At 40.4% G+C, this 22,114-nt stretch overlaps 1 protein-coding gene across 1 annotated transcript; it reads left to right on the top strand.

Moving 5' to 3' along the window:
* Window positions 1-11,204: 11,204 nt before the first annotated feature.
* On the top strand, window positions 11,205-20,366 carry adgre5a (adhesion G protein-coupled receptor E5a). Its single transcript, XM_086184005.1, has 18 exons — window positions 11,205-11,447; window positions 13,554-13,625; window positions 13,746-13,898; window positions 13,972-14,124; window positions 14,500-14,622; window positions 14,796-14,833; window positions 14,953-15,024; window positions 15,258-15,411; window positions 15,821-15,943; window positions 16,033-16,223; window positions 17,441-17,605; window positions 17,709-17,906; window positions 18,137-18,354; window positions 18,438-18,498; window positions 18,591-18,682; window positions 19,206-19,374; window positions 19,475-19,570; window positions 20,110-20,366. The coding sequence occupies exons 1-18, from the start codon at window positions 11,417-11,419 to the stop codon at window positions 20,149-20,151; spliced, it is 2,151 nt and encodes a 716-aa protein (XP_086040131.1). The 5' UTR covers window positions 11,205-11,416; the 3' UTR covers window positions 20,152-20,366.
* The last annotated feature ends 1,748 nt before the right edge of the window (window positions 20,367-22,114 follow it).

The raw sequence follows: 22,114 nt of genomic DNA, 5'->3' as shown, positions 1-22,114 counted from the left end.
GACAAATTCTATTCTGTTGAGAAGATTTAGAAATCTGGAATTGTTCCTAAGTTGCACGATAATAGGCAAGCTAATTATAAGCTGACTTCAATTAAGCATTAAGCAACAAGATAATCTCAACCATTTCTCCAAGCTCTAATTTGAGTGCAGATATTCATTTATGTGAAAAATGGTATTCATTTTCCCCACATACATAAATATTCATCTCAGGCTCACTGAAATGGTGCTTTTCAGCTTGATGGTTTTCCTGACATTAAAGGTGGTGCGTGACGGGGCTGCAGTGCATCCTGCTGGTTGAACGTGACCACAACAAGCTCACATCCTCCCAGACTGACTAACAAACATCTGTCTAATCCACAGTTTGTCACTTACAGTCGCAGCTGACAGCAAATAGATAGAAGCAAAATGCACAGCCTGATATCGAACAATAATCGAAAGCCCTTTTTTTTTCATTTCTCGGAGACTGTTAAAAATTGAAAGCTTTTGAATTATTTTTGAGTTGCGCTGCACTGTGAATAGATAAAACATAGTGACACCAGAACTGTGCTATTGTTGTTCTTGAGGTAACACCTACAGCGAATCTTCTGACAAGTGTGAAGCGTCTCCATTAATCCTACACGGAGAAAATGTTAAACATGTGACGCTTACATAACAAGAACACCAACAAATCGATGCCTCAGACATGAATTCAGATGCAATTTAAGACTTATTATGCAACAGCAGCTCACGTCTAAGGGTGAGATTAGAAAGTACAAGCACTTCTCAATCTAGTAGGAACATTACTTTAACATTCTTAAAATACGTCCGATTCTTATCGAGACGGAGCATCAAGATAAAGTTTAGAGTCTAATATCGAGGTTGACAGCGCAACATTTTAGGTAGAGCAAGCAGAATCTTGAAGCCTCTACCAGATTTAAATACTTTAGCACTTCTGACTCCTAAAAACATCAATGGCTGCAGGGCTGTGATATCCTCTTTACACACTCATGGTCACAACCGCCACTGTGAAGGTGAACTGCAATGAGGATAGCGCACTGGAAATATCACAAGTATAAAAGTTATGTTATTTATCCCTGGAGCCGTCCAAAGACGAGCAAGATGGCACAGTATGGCACGCAGTATGTGCCAGTATGGGCACAGAGGCATCTCTCTGTCCTTTGCACTCAGCTGTTATCTATAGTTGTTTTTTTTATGTCTACGTTTTTGTGATATTTCTTTAAATTTTGCTGGAATATTCACTGGGACTCAACCACTGACTGCAAAGATTTTGGTTGTCAAAGGTTGTATAAATGCAACAACCCTTGAGGGAAGTTCTCCAGTTTTGCCACAAGCAAACTAGTGGTCAAAGGTCACCGTGACAAACACCCATCGTGGAGGCTACAACCATTATGCTGCATTTTTTATTGCAATGCGCCTTGTTTTTGTCACCCGACTCTCAGTTTATTTGAATTTTTGATACTCTTTGAATTTTGTTATTTATTACCCAAGTGTTTACTTTTAAACCCTTGTTGTTGTGTTTTGTGGTATTTACAGTCGTCTTACACCTACACTGGCATTTGGACCCTCCTGTATGTGCTGTACCATCCATCGTCCATCCATCGTCATCTTCCGCTTATTCCTACACAGTAAGGGTCGCGGGGGGGCTGGAGCCTATCCCAGCATCAACGGGCGAGAGGCGAGAGGCGGAGTTCACCCTGGACAGGTCGCCAGTCCATCGCAGGGCCAACATAGAGAGACGAACAACCATTCACACTCACATTCATACCTACGGTCAATTTAGAGTATCAATCAGCCTCGTCCCCTCTTGATGTCTTTGGACTGTGGGAGGAAGCTGGAGTACCAGAGAGAACCCACGCAGACACGGGGAGAACATGCAGACTCCACACAGAAAGATCCCGTGCCCGAGCCGGGGCTCGAACCCGGAACCTTCTTGCTGTGAGGCCACAGTGCTAACCACTGCACCAGCGTGCAGTGTGCTGTACCACAGAATTGAATTTAAAGTGGACCTGAATTTGATTTTTTTGGTCATTTGTGTTCTCTAAAAACAGTACTTTTGCATTATTTCAGTACACGCTTGCAATTATTTCGAGGGTAATCAAGTTCAAATGTCTTTAGAGCAAAATGCAGTTCATCAGTTCATGGTGAAGAGGCTTTCTCTGCGTTGCTGCAAACAGCAATGAATGCTTGAATCCACTTTAGCAGCGGACATTGTTGCAGAGTAATGTGCAACTGATAGAGCTGTTAGTGGTTCAGTCTGGCTTTAAATATAGTACTTATCGCCAGAGATCCCCACTAATGTGACCATAATCATGTAATAATTATATTACTTTACATCTTTAGTAGGGTGTGATCATTTACTCCATACCTTAATGACAATATAACAGCTCCTAAATATATTTTAAGAGCAACACAAGAGCTTTTGCTCAAATAATACGGCCAGTTATTCCTTTTGGATCAGTAAGACCTTAGATATCCTAGTTATTAACGATTAAAAAATATGTACCGTTCAGAAAATATAAATCAAATAGATAAGAAGCAATAAATCTAGTAAAGTTAATCTGGCTAATAGCCTTAAACAAATTTGTAAAAAGCGTTTTGTGAATTATTTTCACAAATATAACTCAAAACAATAAAGTATGCATTGCACATAACTGGTGCAGGATTAGGATGACATGAATGTGGATAGTTGTGATTTAGAATGCAGCCATTAACATGATTACAGAACATTATTCCGCAGTTAAACTGGTGCTCCTGCCTAAGTCTGTAGTGCACCGAGACTTATGGATGTCCACAGATATCGAACAAATATCATATATCAACAGGGAAATTTGTTTATAAGATTTGTTAATCTTAATGTCTGCGTTCAGAGCGTATAATAAAACACAGAGAAATACAAATTTATGAAAGTCGTAAAAACCGGAAATGTAATTGTGAGTCATCAACCAAATCAACCTGCCTTGTTGCTTGGTAGTTTTGCTATAATGTGATTTATCATACTTACCTTCTCCTCCTCAGTGAGGCACAGATCCATTCAAACCTGCTATTGTGTTGTTGTCTTATAGTTACAGCATGCATTCCTTTAGGGGTATATTGTGTGCTCAGGCTGGCTGTCTGCTTCCTACGTACCCTCTTCCAGTCAGAGATGGTGTTTGGCAGAGCCTGAGGCTAGCAGAAGTAGTCCATGTGGATGAAGGCTTCACCAGAGATGAACTTGTCTCTTGAGCACCTCGGGGACGGAGCATAACCTCCGAGCCAATACTGTCTGCTCTGACAGCCGGGTAAATTTTGCAGCCTATGCGGTTCCTGTTCACATGTATAACAGATGTGAATATGGATGCAGGTTCATGTGTTATAGTATGTTTTGCTCAGCAAAAGAGTTTATGTCTTCAGAGGCATGTGTTTATCTGTATTTATGTCTGTTTGCATGACTTTCAGCAGGTTACGGCATCAAACTTAGTAGAGGGGTGTATGAGCCAAGCGCAGACTTGTCATAGCGCCAGCAGTTGGCAACAGGAAATGGCATTTGTTTTACACTTTGGTCCTCTCTTTGTAGACCAGATCCATCTCAGATGTGGTCAGACAACCTCAAGCACTAGGCGATGGGTGACTGTGAAGACAGAGAGTTTTTGTTGAGTGGTGTTACTATCGCACAGTTGTGCCAGAGAACAGGAATTGTACAAACTGGACTTCAGATTTTTTTCGAAACATCACCAGCTGGTGAGAGTTCCTGAAAACATCTACAAGTTAAATTACAGTCGTAGCGTCTCCTAATGGTTACAGGAAGTTAAACTGACTTAACAAACGTCACTGGATTTACATCAGAATTACATGATGCAGAGCAACATAGTGGATGCAGGATGTGATATTTGCACCATGGTGCATGCATTAGCCTGCTCCTTCATTTAAAATCCATATGTGATCAAGTTTCACCCCCCTATCAGTCTATGGAGCAGCGGCTCACCGCGGTGTGCACAGAGGGTGCGAGGACCCCCTCATTACCGCCTGTAGTTTATTTAGGGCTCAAGCACCACAGTGCCAGGGGCTGTAAGTTCACCTTGGCACTCTCTGAGTGCTTTCTAGTTTGATGTATAATCTCAATTAGCAAAGAATCTTCTGCCCCAGGTTCCTTTTTTTTTTTTTTTTTTTTTTTTTTGCAGCTCTCTGCAGATAATGACAGTACAAGGGAGGGTAATATCTGCAGCACTTCTCTGATTCATGATCCGACTGAACTGAATATAAAGACCCGACTGCATTTGAAGAAGATTCAAAATTCATCCACATTCATATCTGAGAACTTGGCCGTGATCCTCGGAGCAAATTGGACCAGTCCAGTTCAGTCTCTCTGTAGGGAATTAAAAGGGCATCTGCCACACAGCAAAGCCCTCTATTAACAGTAAAAAGCAGTCTTTAATGTTTCACAGTGACACGGGAGGAGTTCAAGTCAATAAGACTTGAAAAGGCCAAACACCTACTCTTTTCTTTCCGTTGCTGAGAACACGAAGGACAAGTCAAGTTCAGCAGCGATACAAAATCCTCAGAAGGCCCCTGCTTGCATTACAGAAAAAAATCCACCAAGGGAGTTCAAAGGAAAGCACAGACATTCAATCTGTTCCCTCGCTTATTCATTCTAACCATTTACCGGCCTTAATCTGTGGGGGAATTATACCTGCAATACAGCCCTCCGGATGCCTGACGTCACAGAATACATCAGTAAAACTACTTCCCATTACCACTGATTTTTCTTATCTAAATTATCAGATGAATATATGCTGTCTTCACACATAAGGCGGGAAGCTATTTTTGACCATAGAAAATACATACTATCTAATAATATGCTCTGATAACCAAGTTCAGTCTAAGATGTTCTGTTTAAGGGTGAGGAGTGTTTCCCTGTTAACATAAAACACGGTTGATCATTTGCCCTGGAGCAGCCCTCTGGCTCTGCTACATGTAAACTAGCATCTTGCTCAAAGCGCTTAAGTCAGCATTTTAAGAGTTTTATTTTATTATTTTACTTTTATTTTTTTATTTAAACTTGCCGAATTTGCTGAGTTGGTGGTTTTCTCCTAATTTCCGTCCCAATAACAGGAGGCAAATTGTTGTTCCGCATCGTACCTAATAAGAATACATTTCAGAACTGGAAATTATCAAAATATGATATACTGAGAAACCAGCTGCCCTCATCTGAACCACCAAGAATAATCCAAACAAATAAGAAATAGGGTGATAAATACATACATAGATGCACAACCAAACAACACGGTGGTAAATATAACCCACATTCACTCGACGCTCTTGTGTAATACCTGCATTTGTCCACAAGATCATGCTATTTTACTATTTCAACAAGGTGAGGAACAGTCACGCATTTCGTTTTAGCACTAATTTTAACTGGCTTGATGTGTGACTTTACTCATCGTTATAAAGCCTGATGAAGGTTTGAGGGTTATTTTTTTTTCTCTCCCTTTCATGAAATAATTTGTGATTCCAATGCAATCAGAAGAGAGGCCGAAAACCATGCCTGGAAATACTCCCAAATCGATTTCACGTCTTTTTTCATTCAAAGCTAACATCATGAAAAGAAATCAAGGGGGTAGAGAGTCTATTATTTTTAATGATATAAGACTTGTATCACTAATCAGTCGGGAGATAAACAAATAATGTTAATGTCAGAGAAGCACTTTTGCTTATTGAGCAACCAACCAAAACCAGATCTTTTAATAACAAATTTCAGTAGCTTCTGGGTATTTTACATTTAGAAATATACCTTAATTTGTGTTCATCACCTCAGAGCACATTTAGAAAAGGCAATGAGCTTGTCATCACTTCCTCAAATTTGTCAGCGCTCTCTTAAAAACAGAATGCATGGGAAAGTGGAAATCATTTGAGAACAGTTTGTCAGAGCTATAGAACAGAAATGCGATTCTATTGTTCAGCACATAATGTGACAGCAGTTGAAATCAAAGACACATTTGAGTTTTGGTGTCATTCAGCATTCATGAATATGGAAAAATCCGACATTTGAAAGAAATGCACTAAAATACATTTAGAAATGTAACTACTCAAGAAATACAAACAATAATGCTGACTTTATCTAAAAGGAACAAGCAGGAGAAAATTCTCCTGGCAAAGGGTTTGAAGTGTTGCAAGACATATCAAGGAACAGAGTATGTCAGCGTGCGCGAAGGAGACGGCACCAGTCCAATATGAGCTACAAATGTCATCATACTCAACTTCAAAAAGTACACAAATAAAGAAGAGCTTCAACTGTTTAAGAACTTTGATGCCCACATGCTGGCAGAGACCAGGAGAAAACACATGAACCCTTAATCTAACAAGGAGATCTCAAACGGTAACTTCAGCAAACCTCTAAAATGGCAGTGCTATTTGGCAACCACCGATTCTGCAACTTGTCCCACTTCAAAAGATGAGAGAGGTTTGTAATGATCATCGTAGGGACACTTCATTGTGAGGGACAGAATGTAAAAAAAAAAAAAAAAAAAATCCAGGAAATCACATTGTGGGATTTTCAAAGCATTTATTTGTATGATGGTGCAGAAAATAAGTATTTAGAACCTACAAACAAGCAAGAATTCGGACCCTCAAAGACCTGTTACCTCTGCGTTGAGAAGCTCTTCTATCCTCCACTCGTTACCTGTGGCACCTGTTTGTTTATATATATACTGTACGTGTGTGTGTGTGTGTGTGTGTGTGTGTGTGTGTGTGTGTGTGTGTGTGTGTGTGTGTGTGTGTGTGTGTGTGTGTGCCAGGCTAGTTGCCGGGCAGTGTTTGGATTATTTCCCTCGTCTCTAAAACATCTCGTGTACCAGCCTCATCTAATATGCTTGCCGGAACAAGCCAACCCATCAGCTTCCCTGGAAAAGGAATTTTATCAGTTAAACTTTCAAGGGACGGGACTTTCATGTTGATGCCTGTAAATATGTTGGAACAACAGACAGCCTGAGGATCTGAGAGCTGCGCGTCAAATGTAAAAAAAAATTAAATTAAATTAAAAAAAGCGTTTAAAAAATGCTTTTAATTAGTTTCCAATGTTGGAAACATCACAATGAGGCAATAAGGGAAACTGAACGTTCTGTCTTTATTTTTCTACAGAGGCCATCTCGCGCTCACGCTTCCATATCTAAACAGCGCCTACATTGTGGGCAGGATGTAACAGCTCAGCCAGTAACACCCTTCTACGTCAGTCATACAGCAACGCTTTATGCCACAAAACATTTTCTCTACTCTTTGTGAAGATGAGACAGAGTTTTCATAGCCAAATGCTGCCACATCCCTTAAAAAAGGTACAATTTTAAATGTTTGTGAAAGAAAAAAAATCATCGTCAAATTCTGTTTGCTTGTCATTCTTAAAGCTGATTTTACTGCCGATCATGACTCCTTTGAAAATATATTTTTTGATGCACTTCAGACAGCAGATCTTTGAAACAGAAATGAGTCTGAGCTGTGGTCATCACCAGACTCGCCAGTCTCCATCCTGACCCTTTTTGTCCACTGTTTGTCAGGAAGTTGTTGAGACAGCTGGGCTGCATTGCCGTGCCTCCTCATTGTTTAAGATTTTAGAAAGAAATAAACACAGCCAACACAAAAACGTCCAAAACTCTATATGCACACTATCTATGTATGGGCAGGAAGAAGGTCGTCAGATAACAGGATAAGCCCTGGACGCTTGCCACCATCATCTATTGGCTGGGAGCTGCAGCTGAGCGAGTGAGAGACACGCCAGCATTGAACTGAACGACGCTGGTTCACTCAGCCAAGTCAAGGAGAGCAGATTCATTATTTGAATACAGAGTACGAACAGGGGGGATATTTGGCATGTGGGCTCTGACCTCATCACCTCATGCAAAGATTCACTAGTGCAGCACAGGGGAGTGACCTCTGCCGTTTATCATTACACACAGCGCCAGACAATGACTATTATGATTGTGTGTATGGGTCAGCGATATCCATCACACAGTCGTTTCAGTGGCCTTCCTTGTCGTTGTGTTGCAGTGAATGGAGGCAATCCTGTAGTACTAATTTGTCCCCTTGTAAGGCATCTTCTTGCATAATTCATTGTAAACAATGCTCTGGATTCTTTTGTGAGAATGAGAGCGAAACTATACTCCTGGGGAGTATTTGTCCCTTTTTTTCCCCGCTAGCACTGCCTCATATGACATCTGTCACCAAGAGCGTTTAGATACAGGTTCTGACCTCCATAAAAAGGTTAACACCAGGACGTACCTAAATAAACAAACTGAGTCGGCGTACTAGATGCTGCTTCCAGGACAACCCTGGAGTGGCCACAAAGACACAAAATATGTTTGGTGTCCACAAGATACAGCTTGCTTCCTCTATTTGGTTATTTTGTGACCACAAGATACAACTTGTTCCCACAATTTGATTATTTTTGAGGCCAAAAGACCTTCATAAACCTTGCTCCCTCAATGTGATTAATTTGTGTGGAAAAGTTATATAAACATGGCTGATAGTTAATTAACTCGAGGGAACAAATTATACCTCACTTTTACTCACTTTTTTTTAATCTTATTGTTGTTATTGTTTATTTGGGTTATTGCCTGCTTCTGCATCTCCCCAGGTTCATTCGTACCATCATGAGTCATACTTTTTATTATTATTAATCACAAACAAAATTGAAAAAAGGCTGAAAAAAATTGTGGCCACTAATTAAATAAGTTAGGGGAACAAGTTCCATGTTTTCTCTCTATGGCCACTTCAGGACTCCATAGCTCCCAGTATGTGATCTCACCACATGTATATGCAACTTTTCAGGTGTAAATCGCCCTCATATGATATATATTATATATCACCCATAAAGACAGCTGATTGAATACATCAGGGGTCACCTGATCTGCCAGAACCTGGGAAAAAAAAACAATTTATCCAAAGTCATGAAATGTAACCTGAAAGGTTCATATAATGAAGTGAGTAATCTAGGGAATTAGTGGCAAAATGTTACTACACACAGATAATAGCAGCCCACATTGAGAAATAGCAGTTAAGCAAAAAAAAAGAAAAGAAAAAAGTCTACAGTTCTAAAAGGAATTAAAACACTGAATGATGATAGCATCTGGTGTGAACTTCCATAATTATATCTAGTGATAATTAAAATAAAGGAGAAGGAAAATATATGAAGTTTCCAGTTCAATATGAATACAGTCGTGCTGAGAATAAGAATAAGAATAAGAATAAGAATACTTTATTTATCCCACTCTGAGATAGTTTCAGCAGCACTGAAAGAGTAAAGAAGAAAGGATAATATTAATTAAAAAGAAAATACTATCGTAATAGTAATAGTAACGATACTAAAAGTGTTAGCCTGAGCCTCTTCAGATCTGCAGCCTCCTCCAGCACGAGACCACCAAGAGACTCAAGTTTAGTAACATGCATGTACGGGGTATGAATGAGTACAAAAACAGGTCAACAATATTAAACGTCAACACAGTTCGATTTGAAATCTTTATCAAAACATTTCGTGATGCTTGTTTTACGCTTGTTTCGTAATAGCTCTTCCTGATCTGCGATCGCCTGCCTTTTTTGAAGTAATACACTGTTAGAAAACTGACTTTACTCAGTTTGACACCGTAGGTGTGAATCAAAACACCCATGAATACCACATCACCAGTGGAACAAAAGTTGTAAAAACATTTTGAACACACACTATTTTAGGACTGGAGGTTGTTGTTTTTTTTGTCAGTATGTAATATAATGTCAGTACATTTCAAGGTCCCAGTGACACCAGCCCCCAAAGGCCTGCTGTCTGTACGCTACTTGTTCCCAGGCCCACCTCATTGTTTTGAAGTGTGAACTAATTCAACAACCGCCCTGCCTGTGGGTGAGCGCTGGGGCCGTGAGTTCATGCCTACAAATGACCTTGTCACTCTGTACAGGAGTCAAAGTCACAGGGAAAATTAAACCCTTTGTTTTCATTTCTTCTTTTTTTTTTTTTGAAACAAAAGAAGAAATTGCACTCACAAATGCCTACAGCACATCAGCAACAAGGGAGAATTTGTTTTGCGTCACAGTGAGGTGGCACTTTGTGGAACAGCTAACATTAAAAAAAAAAAAAATTAAGATATCCGGAAAAAAAAAATGTGGTCGTGAAAACTCAAAAGTCAAAAGATGTTGCCGCCTAAATATTTCTGCCTTGAAGGAAATTCTTGAAATTTAGCACGGGAAAAAAAAAAAAAGTCTCAAAGATTAACTGAAAAGATTCTGGTGGTCAAAGGTCAAGGTCACTGTAACCTCACATAAGTGGCATATCCACACACCACTGCCCACATTGCAAAAGCACACAACCATAACGTCCATCCATCCAGCCATCCATCCATACATACATACATCCATCCATCCATTTTCTACTGCTTATCCTGTTAAGGGTAACGGGGGGGCTGGAGCCTATCCAAGGAGCCTTTGTGCGTGAGGCGGGGTTCACCCTCAATAGGTCACCAGTCCATCACAGGGCCAACACCTATAGACAGACGACCATTCACACTCACAGTCACACCTACGGTCAACTTCGAGTATTCAGTTAACCTTGGCCTCTCTTGCGTGTCTTTGGACTGAGGGAGGAAGCTGGAGTACCAGAGAGTAACAGCAAAAATCTAAATTTGAAAATGTGTCGAAAACACAAGAGTGGCCGTTTTCTTTGTTCACGTTTTTCCTCGTGAAGCTCAACATAGCTGCCATTGTTACATTGTCTCAGACAGACGCATTCATGGGCAACAGCCGTATATATGTCATCATCATAGTTAGCAGGCTGTGTGCCATAACACTACTTATGGGAGTGTGTCCACCAGCCAGCTGGACTCTGTGGAACAATGACTGGTCACAAAGTCAAAACTCCTCATGAGGCCCCTCCCCCCACACCCGCATGGACTGTAGAGGACATAGATGATGCGTGGAAACACAGAGGAAGAGATATTATCAGTGCAGTTTTACACAATACTTGCTCAAGGTGTCATGCAACTATACTGAAGTTGCAAAGTAGACTCAGGTCTCGCTGTAATATGAGCCGAAGTTCTTAAAACGTAACTCCCACCTTAGCCGACCTAACTTATGTGTTGGAGAAATGACCTCGGAACCCCTCCCCACCCACCTACCCACCCCCCCACCGCACATCCCCTACCCCCACCCCCCCAAAAATCCAGTCATCTCAGCATGTTGCCTCAGCATTGAGAACAGATTCAAAGAGGAGGAACAGAGAGCGAGGGCAGCTCATGAGACGGGAGAGGAGTAACAGTTTTATTCTGTTTGTTGGCTTCAGCCGATAGAAGACAAGAGAGAAAAAAGAGAGCAGAACAGAAGAAAAGAGAAGAGAGATTTGCTTTTCCTGAATGAAGATTTATCTTTAAACTTTCATCATACAGATCTGGATAGTGTTGCCCTTTCCACCATGGCAGCCAGAACGAGCCTCCTGCTACTAGGTGAGTCATACCTGTCATCCATTTACACAGCAGCCAGAAAAATCAAATAAAATCATCTCTTTTGAGAAAGTGTGGTGTTCTGAGGAGGGAAACCAGGTAAGAGTTTAATCTAAGTGGCGTTGGGTGACATTAAAATGGAAAAAAAGGAAGTGGTAACATATGTTACTGTGTGTGGATGATCCATTTTTAATATTTACTCATTTTGACCTCAAAAACATCCTTAAAACATATCTTAAATATCATAAAACCTTATTATTTTCTCTTTGACAGAGTTGAATCAGATTACCCTAATTGACAGGCAAAGGGTTTCACAATATCAGGAATTTTCATTGTTACACTACATATCTTACACCCACATATGTAAAATCTTGGACATATAAACTCCCTGTCTACCTTTTTACCTTAATTACCTTTAAAAATCTTAATTTATGTTACAGATAGAAACATGAATTAAAAACAACAACAACAACAACAAAAAGGTTTGGCTTCTCTGTCCTTGCCGACTGTACTGCTCGTTAGATATTTTCTAAGAGAAGTAATGCTGAGCACATCAGCCTCCCCACAAATGTCTCACTCTCTGGGCTGAGCTGCTTTTAACGTGACATTTATAACACTATGAGGTCATCACCCTGCATTCACTTCTTTTTTTTTTAACGCCTGTAGTCATACACATCTGACCACAGAGAAGTTTAAAAAAACCAAAAAACACACACACACATTTTATATTCCAATGACACACGATAACAAGAGTGAGACACTTTTTTATTTGCATATACAATCCCATGCAGAGACTGTGCATCACAAGAAACATCTAAAGAGTTTGTGATTTTATAATTTAGATGATGAGTGAGCAACTTAGTCCAATAAACAGTTCAGTCAACAGTTAGTCGCCATACCAACAGTTAGTTGCCATACCAACAGGTACCCTCAAAACAAAATAAATACTGAAAGTGTAGAAAAGATTAGAATCACAGAAATCATCTTTCAGATTCTATACAGATTCTGTGTTGCCTGTCACTCACATCACAACCAGTTCAATTGAGGTTTTGGGGTTTTCTACACATCTGGTTTGATGTCTGTCAGTTTTTTGTATTTTCTGTAGTTCTTAGTACCATGATGTCAGGTGTACACACAGTTACATCAGCCAGTACAACTACAAAAGTCTGTAGAATCTGTTGAAAAATTCCACACCAAAAATAAGCCATCGTTTAATGTTTTACCACCTTCGTTCTGCGAGAACTTTCGTCGCCTCTTCCTCTAATTTGTTCTGACCCTGACTCGTTTCACACCACACACATAAACACACCAATATTAACCAATCAGAGGCCGAGCGGGGCCATGGGTGGGTCTACTGGTGATGTGCACCCAGTAGGCTTAAGGTCATTTCCTCTTAGGTCAGAAAAAAAGGCCCTTTTGCTCTTAATAAGTTGCAAACTTGTTCAAATATAGAGAAATGGTTAAGGTGATCTCATTCACCCACGGGAGCAGATCAGCAGCTGAAGACAGATTCACAGCTGTCAAAACTGTCCTCTCCTGGGCCTCTTGTGTCATTTCTGACAAAGCTAGCATTAATGTTAGCGGCACTGGCCTAGCCACTGGTCGCGCTAGCATCACCTGTAGATGAAGTAGAGGGGGTACATAGCAGGAGGTTGAATGTTTCTGACCAGTTTCAAATAGTTTCTCTTTATCTTCATAGATTAAAATGGATTCATTAGCTAAAGACATACTGAAAAACTCCGAACTGGTTAGCCCCGTCTTGAGTTATCTCGTCAAACACAGAACTGACATTTTGTCCTTGGAGAAGAGGATGTAATGCTATTTTATGCTTGCACAGTGCCAGTTGAGGTTTCCTCTCACACATGAGGAAGCAGAGTTCTCCGGACACCCTTTTGAATTATGGTGCAGATGGTGTTGGAACAATTTAAGGAAATGAGGTTAAAGAATGAGAACATTTACCTTTTGGACATTTTTTTTTTGGTGTTATTAATGTGGTGAGTGAAATATTACACAATGATTAATCAGGAGTTGGTGGAGAATAATCAGTGTGAGTTATCAACGTGAGGAGGTGATGAACTACATTTTGATGGTTCCTACCTTTCTTTTCAGCTCTGTACCTCCAGTTCTTCGTGGCACTGTGCTGTCCCCCGGGATTTGAAAAGGTGAATAAAGAATGCAAAGGTATGAACTTTTCATTTAGAAACCAGCACGGACTGACAGCATGTTGCTGCATGTATGTGAATATGTGAATATGTGATAGATGCATGAAACTTCTTCTGCATTTCTTAATTTCGGCTGAAGATATTGATGAGTGTACTGAGCATGACGACCTCTGCGGAGACGATGCTATCTGTCTCAACACCGACGGCAGCTTCAACTGTCAGTGTAAGGATGGTTTCATCTCATCCGAAGGGACTCCCATTTTTGAACCGGACACATCAGCAAAGTGCCAAGGTAAGTCAATCAAATTTAATCAAAGAACCATTTGTATAAGATTCTAATTTTTGACGCTTTTTTTTTTTTTAAGATATAAATGAATGTGCGGACAAGAACGACATCTGTGGACCGGGAGCCAAATGTTCCAACACAGCCCCGTACTACTTCTGTACTTGTGAAGCTGGATTTATGTCCTCAACAGGAGTAGAAAGTTTCCAGCAAGGTGATAATGTTACATGTGAAGGTGAGATGCTCATCATTAAAGCAGATTCATATATATATATTCATATATGTTCTAATTCCAAATTGCAGACTTTTTTCCAACATGTTTTTAAGGAGGATCGCTACTTCAGATTTGAACTTAGTAAATCCAAATGTATTCACTACAACTCCATATGGACAGTCCTGTTTAGCATATAGGGTGCTGCAAACAAAAATATTCAGAAATCGTTTCAAAAATGGGTTTAATGAGTGGTTGTCTTTAAGCCTGTTTTATGTATTGTTATTTTTTGATCTTCTTTTAATTTGTTCATTATTTTTACACATGAACTTTCTACAGCACCAAAATGTTTATCATTCCATTAGTGACCATTTTCCCACTGGTTTGTTTCCATTTTAGACAAATGTATGATTGATAAGACAATCTGTGGAAATGGAACCTGCCGCCCAGGACACAGCAGCCATTCCTGTGAATGTCACAAAGGGTTCACTAACTATGGCAAGGAATGGGCTCGATGCACAGGTGAGAATGCTGAAGCGCTTGTGTTTTTAGGGCCTGAGCCTGAAAGTACTTCAGGCGAAGACCCTTTTATGTTTTTCCAACTATGTTTGTTCAGTAATAGATGTGATTATTAAAAGAACAAATGAAGTAAAAGTATGTTATATATTCACCAGCATTTAAACCTCTTTCCTCAGCATTAAACTGCGACGTCTTCAAAGATCATCTGGAAGAGGTAAGTCTGCTCGTGAAGCGACTTTAAGCATGTGTCACATATGTAAAATGTCTATGTCCTCCTCAGCGTGTTTCATTCTCCTCTTGAAATCTTACATTGCTCCCGGTCTTGTGATGCAGTTGCACAGCAGTTGTCTGAAGCTCATCAACGGTGAGACTCCAACAGACCTGGATGCCATGTCCATGCTACAGGTATTTCATCACAAACATGAGCTGAAATGCAAGTTCTTTACAGAAAAAGATAATCTGGTTCTGCACAACTAGCATAGAAACAGGAAGTTCAACCTACTCCAAGCTCTGTCACGAGGTGTTTTGATCTTTCAGTGTTTATGCTGACCTGAGGTGGTGCAGCCTGAATGTCTGACTCATCCTATTCCTGTCTCACCCCACCCATGATTATTCCGACTCCGCTCGCCTGGCTCCAGATGCTCTTGTCTGTGATTGACAAGCTCTTGTCAAGTGGATCCTTAAATAATAACAGGAAAGTCTCCACCTTTCTTGACATAGTGGAGAATGCTCTGAGGCTGATAGGACCTTTCATGAAGACCCCCAGTTCAAGGATGAGCTCCAACCACACAGGTAATATACAGCATTTGAGTGCCAGACAGATTTCTCTATTGGAACAGTAAATTAGGGCAGCATGGTGGTGCAGTGGTTAGCACTGTCGCCTCACAGCAAGAAGGTTCCTGTGGAACTCTGAAGTCTGTGGAGTTTGCATGCGGCTTCTTCCCACAGTCCAAAGACATCAAGAGGGGACGAGGCTGATTGATACTCTAAATTGACCGTAGGTGTGACTGTGAGTGTGAATGGTTGTCTGTCTCTATGTGTTGGCCCTGCGATGGACTGGTGACCTGTCCAGGGTGAATGGATGGATGGATGGACAGTCGTCCTGAATCATATTATATCATACTGTTAGGTCAAAGTTGTTTTGTATTCTTATTTTGTGAGCAATGTTTATACACTAAATACTCACACTGTCTGTATCCAGAGCTTGACCTCAGGTTGCAAAGTGGGGTCACGTTACCCAAGGGAGATGCGACTTTATCATCCAAGCAAGCACAGTTGGACATCAAGATGGAAACAGCTGCAGGAGATCCCTCCATTTACCCAGGTAATGATTGTGTCTGTTATTAAAACAATTAGAACCAGTTTGCCTGAGTATCTTCTAAATCTAGTCTTGTGCTGTTGTTACCTTTCCAGGCTTTACAGTTGTGTCCTTGCTCAGCTACACAAACCTGCAAGACTCTGCAGAAGGCTTTTATAGTGGGATGAAACCAGAGAAAGACCAAACCTTTAAGATCAACTCCAAAGTCGTGACAGTCACCGTCAGTAACAGAGACACAAGCCACCTCAAGGAGTCTGTCATATTAACTCTCAACCACCTGAGACAGGTATTTTGCCTATGATTGAGGATTCTGCTGTTGTAACCTATCTCTGCAGAAAAATATCATGTAATGCTTTATCAAACCCTCTGACTTTACTCTTCCCAGTTCCCAAGCGCACCATGCAGTCCTCATATGTATTGTTCACAATTAAAGTGAATATTTTGGGGTGAACTAAAAAAATGCTAGTTAGTTCAGTCTTTGATGAATAAGTCATACATACCAAAAGAATAACAAAAATCAGCGATAAGCTGTTAAGCTCAAATAAGAGATATTGCATTTCACACTTCGCATTGTTTTATAGAATTCCATTCTGTTCCTCAAAACTACAAATACTAAATCGTAGTTGTATGCCTCCACAACGAGTGCCAGTCACAGTGACTTTTGACCACAAAAATATTTTCAGTTCCCGCTTGAGTCGCAGTGGACAAAAACTCGATAAAGACATTCCTGAGATTTTGAGTTAACGAGACTGGGATGGATCTCAGGCAAGCTGACATGCATGGTGTCCATGGGAGATGAGGGAGGCTGCCCTTTGAACAATTAGTCGTCAGTCTGGTACCAACAAAAACCCTGGAACAACTCATACACACAATAATTTACTCAGCCAATCAGAGAGCCTCACCTGCAGCTAACTGAATGAGTACCAACAAGTCCCCTAACTCAAACAACAACTCCTATTCTGACTCACTGATACAACACTCATGTATGTTTCTATGTCATAAAAGAGGACTGAGTCACATTCTGTCAAGGTCTGTTCAGGTTTGAGCACAGAAACTCTTGTGAAAGTTCAGAAAACATCATGACATTTGTTTCTGATAAGCACAAGTTAAAGTTAAAATCCTGATTTTTTTTTTTTAAAAAGACCTTTGTGACTGAAGTGAATGACTGTCGCCTAGTGCGCCGACTGAGAAACCGCAGGTGTCCACCCACTCCTGATCACAGGAAAAGATCAGCATTCTGCTGCAACAACTCTCAACACGGCATTCTTTCCTCGTCGTCGCCTGATGTTTGTGTGACCCATCCACCAACCCCCAACCTGCGCTCCCTAATTAGATTTTCTCACCTTACATAGATCTCGTCTACTTTCCTAAGATCTTAATTATGACAACGACTTGATTGCATCTGTTACTTGAATGTCCATATAAGCTGCTTTTTTTAAGTATCAGAGGACAACCTCAACGATGTACAACTGCTGGTCCTTAACTCTCAATTTTTTTCCTCAGGACAATCAGACCTCCCACATCTGTGTGTTCTGGAATGCATCAGAGGATGGCGGGTCGTGGTCCACGGATGGCTGTAGTGTGCTGGAATCCAGCTCTAACTATACTGTGTGTTCCTGCAACCACTTGAGCAGCTTTGCAGTGCTCATGGCCCTCTATGAAATTGAGGTCAAAACTCTACACAGACATGATGATGTACACCAAATCACAAGACCAACACTGTAGTTCAGTGTCATGTGACGTAAGCAACCTCTCTCTTTGTGCCTCACAGGAGGACAAGTTTGCATTGCAGCTGATCTCGTGGGTGGGTCTGTCCCTTTCACTCATTTGCCTGTTCCTCTGCATTCTGACGTTCTCGCTGATCCGTTCCATCCAAAGTCCAAGAACTACTATCCACTTGCACCTCTGCATCAGCCTCTTCATTGCCATCCTTATCTTCCTTGCAGGCATATCTCGCACAGAGAACCAGGTAAATATGAGCCCTGGAAAGTCCTACTTGCAGTAAAAGTTCCTGACACTCACAAACACAGCGGAGGAAAAGACAGAAACTTAAAAGCACAGATACTGAATGATTCATGTTGCTGCTGAAGATTTATAAACAATCATTTCACGAGTAGTTTCTCCACATTCTCGTGCTTCCTTTGTCCTTTTCCCCACAGCTGTCATTCTGATCCTCATCTCTCTTCCCTACGGCAATAGGTCGGCTGTGCTGTGGTAGCGGGGCTGCTGCATTTCTTTTTTCTGGCAGCGTTTTGCTGGATGTGTCTGGAGGGTGTTCAGCTCTTCAGGATGGTTGTCCTGGTATTTAACACCAGCTTCAAAACCCTCTACATGATGGCGGCTGGCTACGGAGTCCCAGCTGTTATTGTGGCAATCTCTGCTTCAGTTAACGCCAAAGGATACGGCACTAAGAAACAGTAAGTCGTCTACACTGATGCCTCACTTCCAGGTCACAGTACCTTGCAAGTGTCTGCTCAATAAACTCTCATTTGTATCGCAGTTGTTGGTTAAATCTGGAATTCATATGGAGTTTCATGGGCCCCGCCTGTGTCATCATCATTGTAAGTTACGAAAATAAATTAGGGAGTCGTATAATATCCCTACAAATTGAATCCAGACTTCTATTTAAAACTCTGTTTCTGTTGCTTTACAGATAAACATTTTCTTCTTTCTCATCACGGTGTGGAAATTGGCACAGAAATTCTCAAGTTTAAACCCCGACCTGGACACCCTGCATAAAATAAAGTGAGTCAGCGTTACTGTCTAAGCAGCACTGGAGTGGCATAAGGAAGAAAAAAACAACAACAACACTTTTAAAGCCACAAGATATGACTTTTTTCCCCGATGTAGGTAATTTGGACCCATGACATATGACTTGTTCCCTTAATTAAGTTTTTTTTTTTTTTTTTTTTTGGTTTGTTTTTGAAAAAGTTGTGTTTGTGGCCAGAAATGAATTAAGGTTAAGGGAACAGGTTATATCTCATGGCCTCAAAATAACATATATATATATATATATATATATATATATATATATATATATATATATATATAGTGTGTGTGTGTGTGTGTGTGTGTGTGTGTGTGTGTGTGTGTGTGTGTGTGTGTGTGTGTGTGTTTATAAAATGTAAGTGTATTGTGTGTTTTATATGTGGAACTAAACAATCTCTTTATCATTGCTTCTCCCACTTGAGGGTAAAATGCCATAAGTGAAGATAGAGTTTGTGGTACCTCAGACAAATGGGCTATGTGTCTTTGCTGCCTCCCGCAGGGCATTTACCATCACTGCAGTGGCTCAGTTGTGCTTGCTGGGTATCATGTGGATCTTCGGATGCTTTCAGTTCGAGGAGGGCACTGTTGTCATGTCGTACCTGTTCACCATCTTCGGCAGCCTCCAGGGGGTTATGCTTTTTGTCATGCACTGTCTATTTTCTAAACAGGTCAGTCACAATTCCTCTAAACACCAGAAGTGTTTCACGTACTAAGGCTTTTCAGCTCTACACGAGTGGTGTCAAAACTCATCTTCTATTCTTATTCTAGGTGAGAGAGGAGTATGCAAACATCCTGTCCAGATGCTGTGCACCTCAGAAGAAAAACTACTTGGATATCAGCCACTCAAATACTGCCAAAGCTCATGTAAGAATTTATTTGATATTCACTTTTTGTTTCCGGTGCAGTGACAGGCACTCCTGCAATCAATCCACTGTCAAGAATTGTTTTCCAAAAAAAAATCAAAACAAACAAATTTATTTAAATTGCAATACGCATATGTTCTGAATTCTTATTGACATGGTACGATGCCTAGTCATGAAACATATATTTTCTAAGTCAGACTATAGACACACTTCTTGGAGCGACATTTAAATGATGCAGTTATTGCTCTCTGAGCCCCACTAAAATTAAATCAGATAGTTAGTATTCATGTGGATAGCATAGTTCAACATCTGATCTGTAATGAGATTCCTTATCAAACCCAAGTTTTGTTTTGGACTCATTCCAGAAAGCAAACACAGTGTTCTTTTCAGGGTTTGAAGATGACAAGGTATGATATAGAGTGAGAGGACGTGTGAAGTCAGGCGTATTTTATCTCAGTGACAGCCTGTTTCGATAATAAATGAACACTGAAATTGTCTGTTGTGACTGATTTGTTTGTCTCTCCCTTCTGTTGTCCTCAGGCATCCAAGAGCAGCCAGGACACAGGAGAGTCTCATATCTGAGGAGGTAAACGGCAACTTGGAAGCAAAGTCGGACCCATGTGTTGAACTACTGCCCCCCTTTTTGCAGCTAAAGCACCAGTGAGCTTCTGTAGAAAACCTTTCATACACAATTTTTTTTTTTTTTTTTTTTTTTACTAGATTTTGTCCCTTTTTCAAAACTATCACTGTAATCCATCCTTCCATCCATTTTCTATACTGATTATCCGTTAAGGGTCGTGGGGGGGGGGGGGGGGTTGTCTGTCGCAGGGCCATCAGGAGCAATTAGGGGCTCTGTGTCTTGCTCAAGGACACTTAGACATGGTCACCAGGGGAAGTTAGGATAGAACCTGCAACCCCTCGGCTGCTAGACGACCACTCTCCCTCTGAGCCATGCTGCCTCATATCATCACAATTTCAACTGAGTTATTAATTTTTAAATGATCCAAGCGTGAGTCTCCTGTGCTCTATGTGCAAGCCAACAATTATTTTATTAGCATATTGAAGGAACACACTAACTTTTGGGAAATACACTGATTTGCCATCCTCCCTTTAACCAGACAAGGAAATAAATATCCTTCTCACCTCTGTGCATAGCAGCTGAGACCAACAAAGACCCCCTGACTTCTTTTAGTAGAGCCCAATGAATGGTAGTGGATGCTAAGTGTTAGCATACTTCAGTCAGTCAGCCAGAGGTCATTAAATGCACTTTTCTTCAAAACACTCTTTGCCTTCCTTAGTGGAACAAGACTTAGCATAATATTCTCAATGAAATAACAATTTACATGATATTGTAGTGTTAGAGTCAGACACATAGCCGGGACTGCTTTATAATTTGAGGCAGCGCCTCTTGTTGATGACAAGAAGAGTGGCTGATGCTGGTAATCTTTGAAAACTTCATCAGAGAGGATGAGGAGGATTACTTCATGATAAACTTATATCCTGGACCTTATCTACTTGATCAGCTCTGACAGATGTACGCAAACACTTCCCATCCACTACCATACATTGTGCTAAACTAACTGGCAATCAACTGGTCTCTATGGATTTCCGTTCCCAAATGAATACATGGAGGAAAGAAGGGTATCGATCTTCTTCTCTGGCTGTGGGGAGGATTACAAACAGACACATTTCCCAAAAAGTCTGTGTGTTCCTTTAACCAAATGGTAAAAGATGTCACTTACTTTGGAAGACAGAAATTTCCATTTGTTCCTTATTTGTGGGGGGAAAAAAATCCAAATAATAAATGACATTATGAGGCCTGTTGTATCAGGTTTATCTAATTATGATGTCATCAGGTACTATCACCACTCAGCAAAGATGACATGATCGCTACTTCTGAGAAAAGCACTTTTTTTTTTTTACTGTATATATAAAATTACAATTTCTGAAAATTGCCTCCAAAAGGAAGGCAATTATGAGATGATATTTTCAATGTATGTTCATGTATACATGTTGCTGTGCAATTTATATATGATGAAAATTTGTTTCTGCTCTATTCATTGTACTTTACCATGTGAAATATTTGCGTTATATTGATTTTGTCATTACTTTCTGTTAGAAAAGTTCATTTTAGCCTTGTACTGTTAAAAGCTCTGGTTCAGCACGTCTTTCTCACAGATGTTGGTTGGTTGAAATATATCTTATTTCCATTTTATGAATACTTTTCAGCATTTTTTTTCCAACTGTTTAAAACTAAATAAACATTTAAAGTGCCTCACGTGTGAAGGCTCATTCAACTACAATGTTAAGTGGAAAGTCAATTTGTTTTGAAAAGCATGACATCAAAGTTTTTCTTTGCACTTTATTACATCACAACTGAGGTTTGGGGGAAAATCTGTTTTTCTGATAAGTTTGAGGCGTTGCTAAAGAGCATACTTTGTTCCTCTCCTCCTTGAATCTGCATCTCTGACACTGTCACAACTCCACTTCGAGCTTGAACACTTATCTGCATCAAATGGATGTCTGCCACTTCCTGTGTATGTGA

The sequence above is a fragment of the Aulostomus chinensis genome, chromosome 18 (assembly GCF_037954235.1).
Source record: "Aulostomus chinensis isolate RoL2024-O1b breed Wild chromosome 18, RoL_Achi_v1.0, whole genome shotgun sequence".
In the NCBI taxonomy this organism is placed as follows: Eukaryota; Metazoa; Chordata; class Actinopteri; order Syngnathiformes; family Aulostomidae; genus Aulostomus; species Aulostomus chinensis.
Note: the sequence above shows the minus strand (reverse complement) of the source record. Positions and strands in the feature narration are given on the sequence as shown.

Bases quoted from the DNA above. Each gene is read 5' to 3' on its own strand.
- adgre5a (XM_086184005.1), top strand. From the start codon at position 11,417: ATGGCAGCCAGAACGAGCCTCCTGCTACTAG. The intron at 15,025-15,257 runs GTATTTCATCAC...GCCTGGCTCCAG, and splicing joins ATGCCATGTCCATGCTACAG to ATGCTCTTGTCTGTGATTGA. The intron at 18,355-18,437 runs GTAAGTCGTCTA...TTTGTATCGCAG, and splicing joins GGATACGGCACTAAGAAACA to TTGTTGGTTAAATCTGGAAT.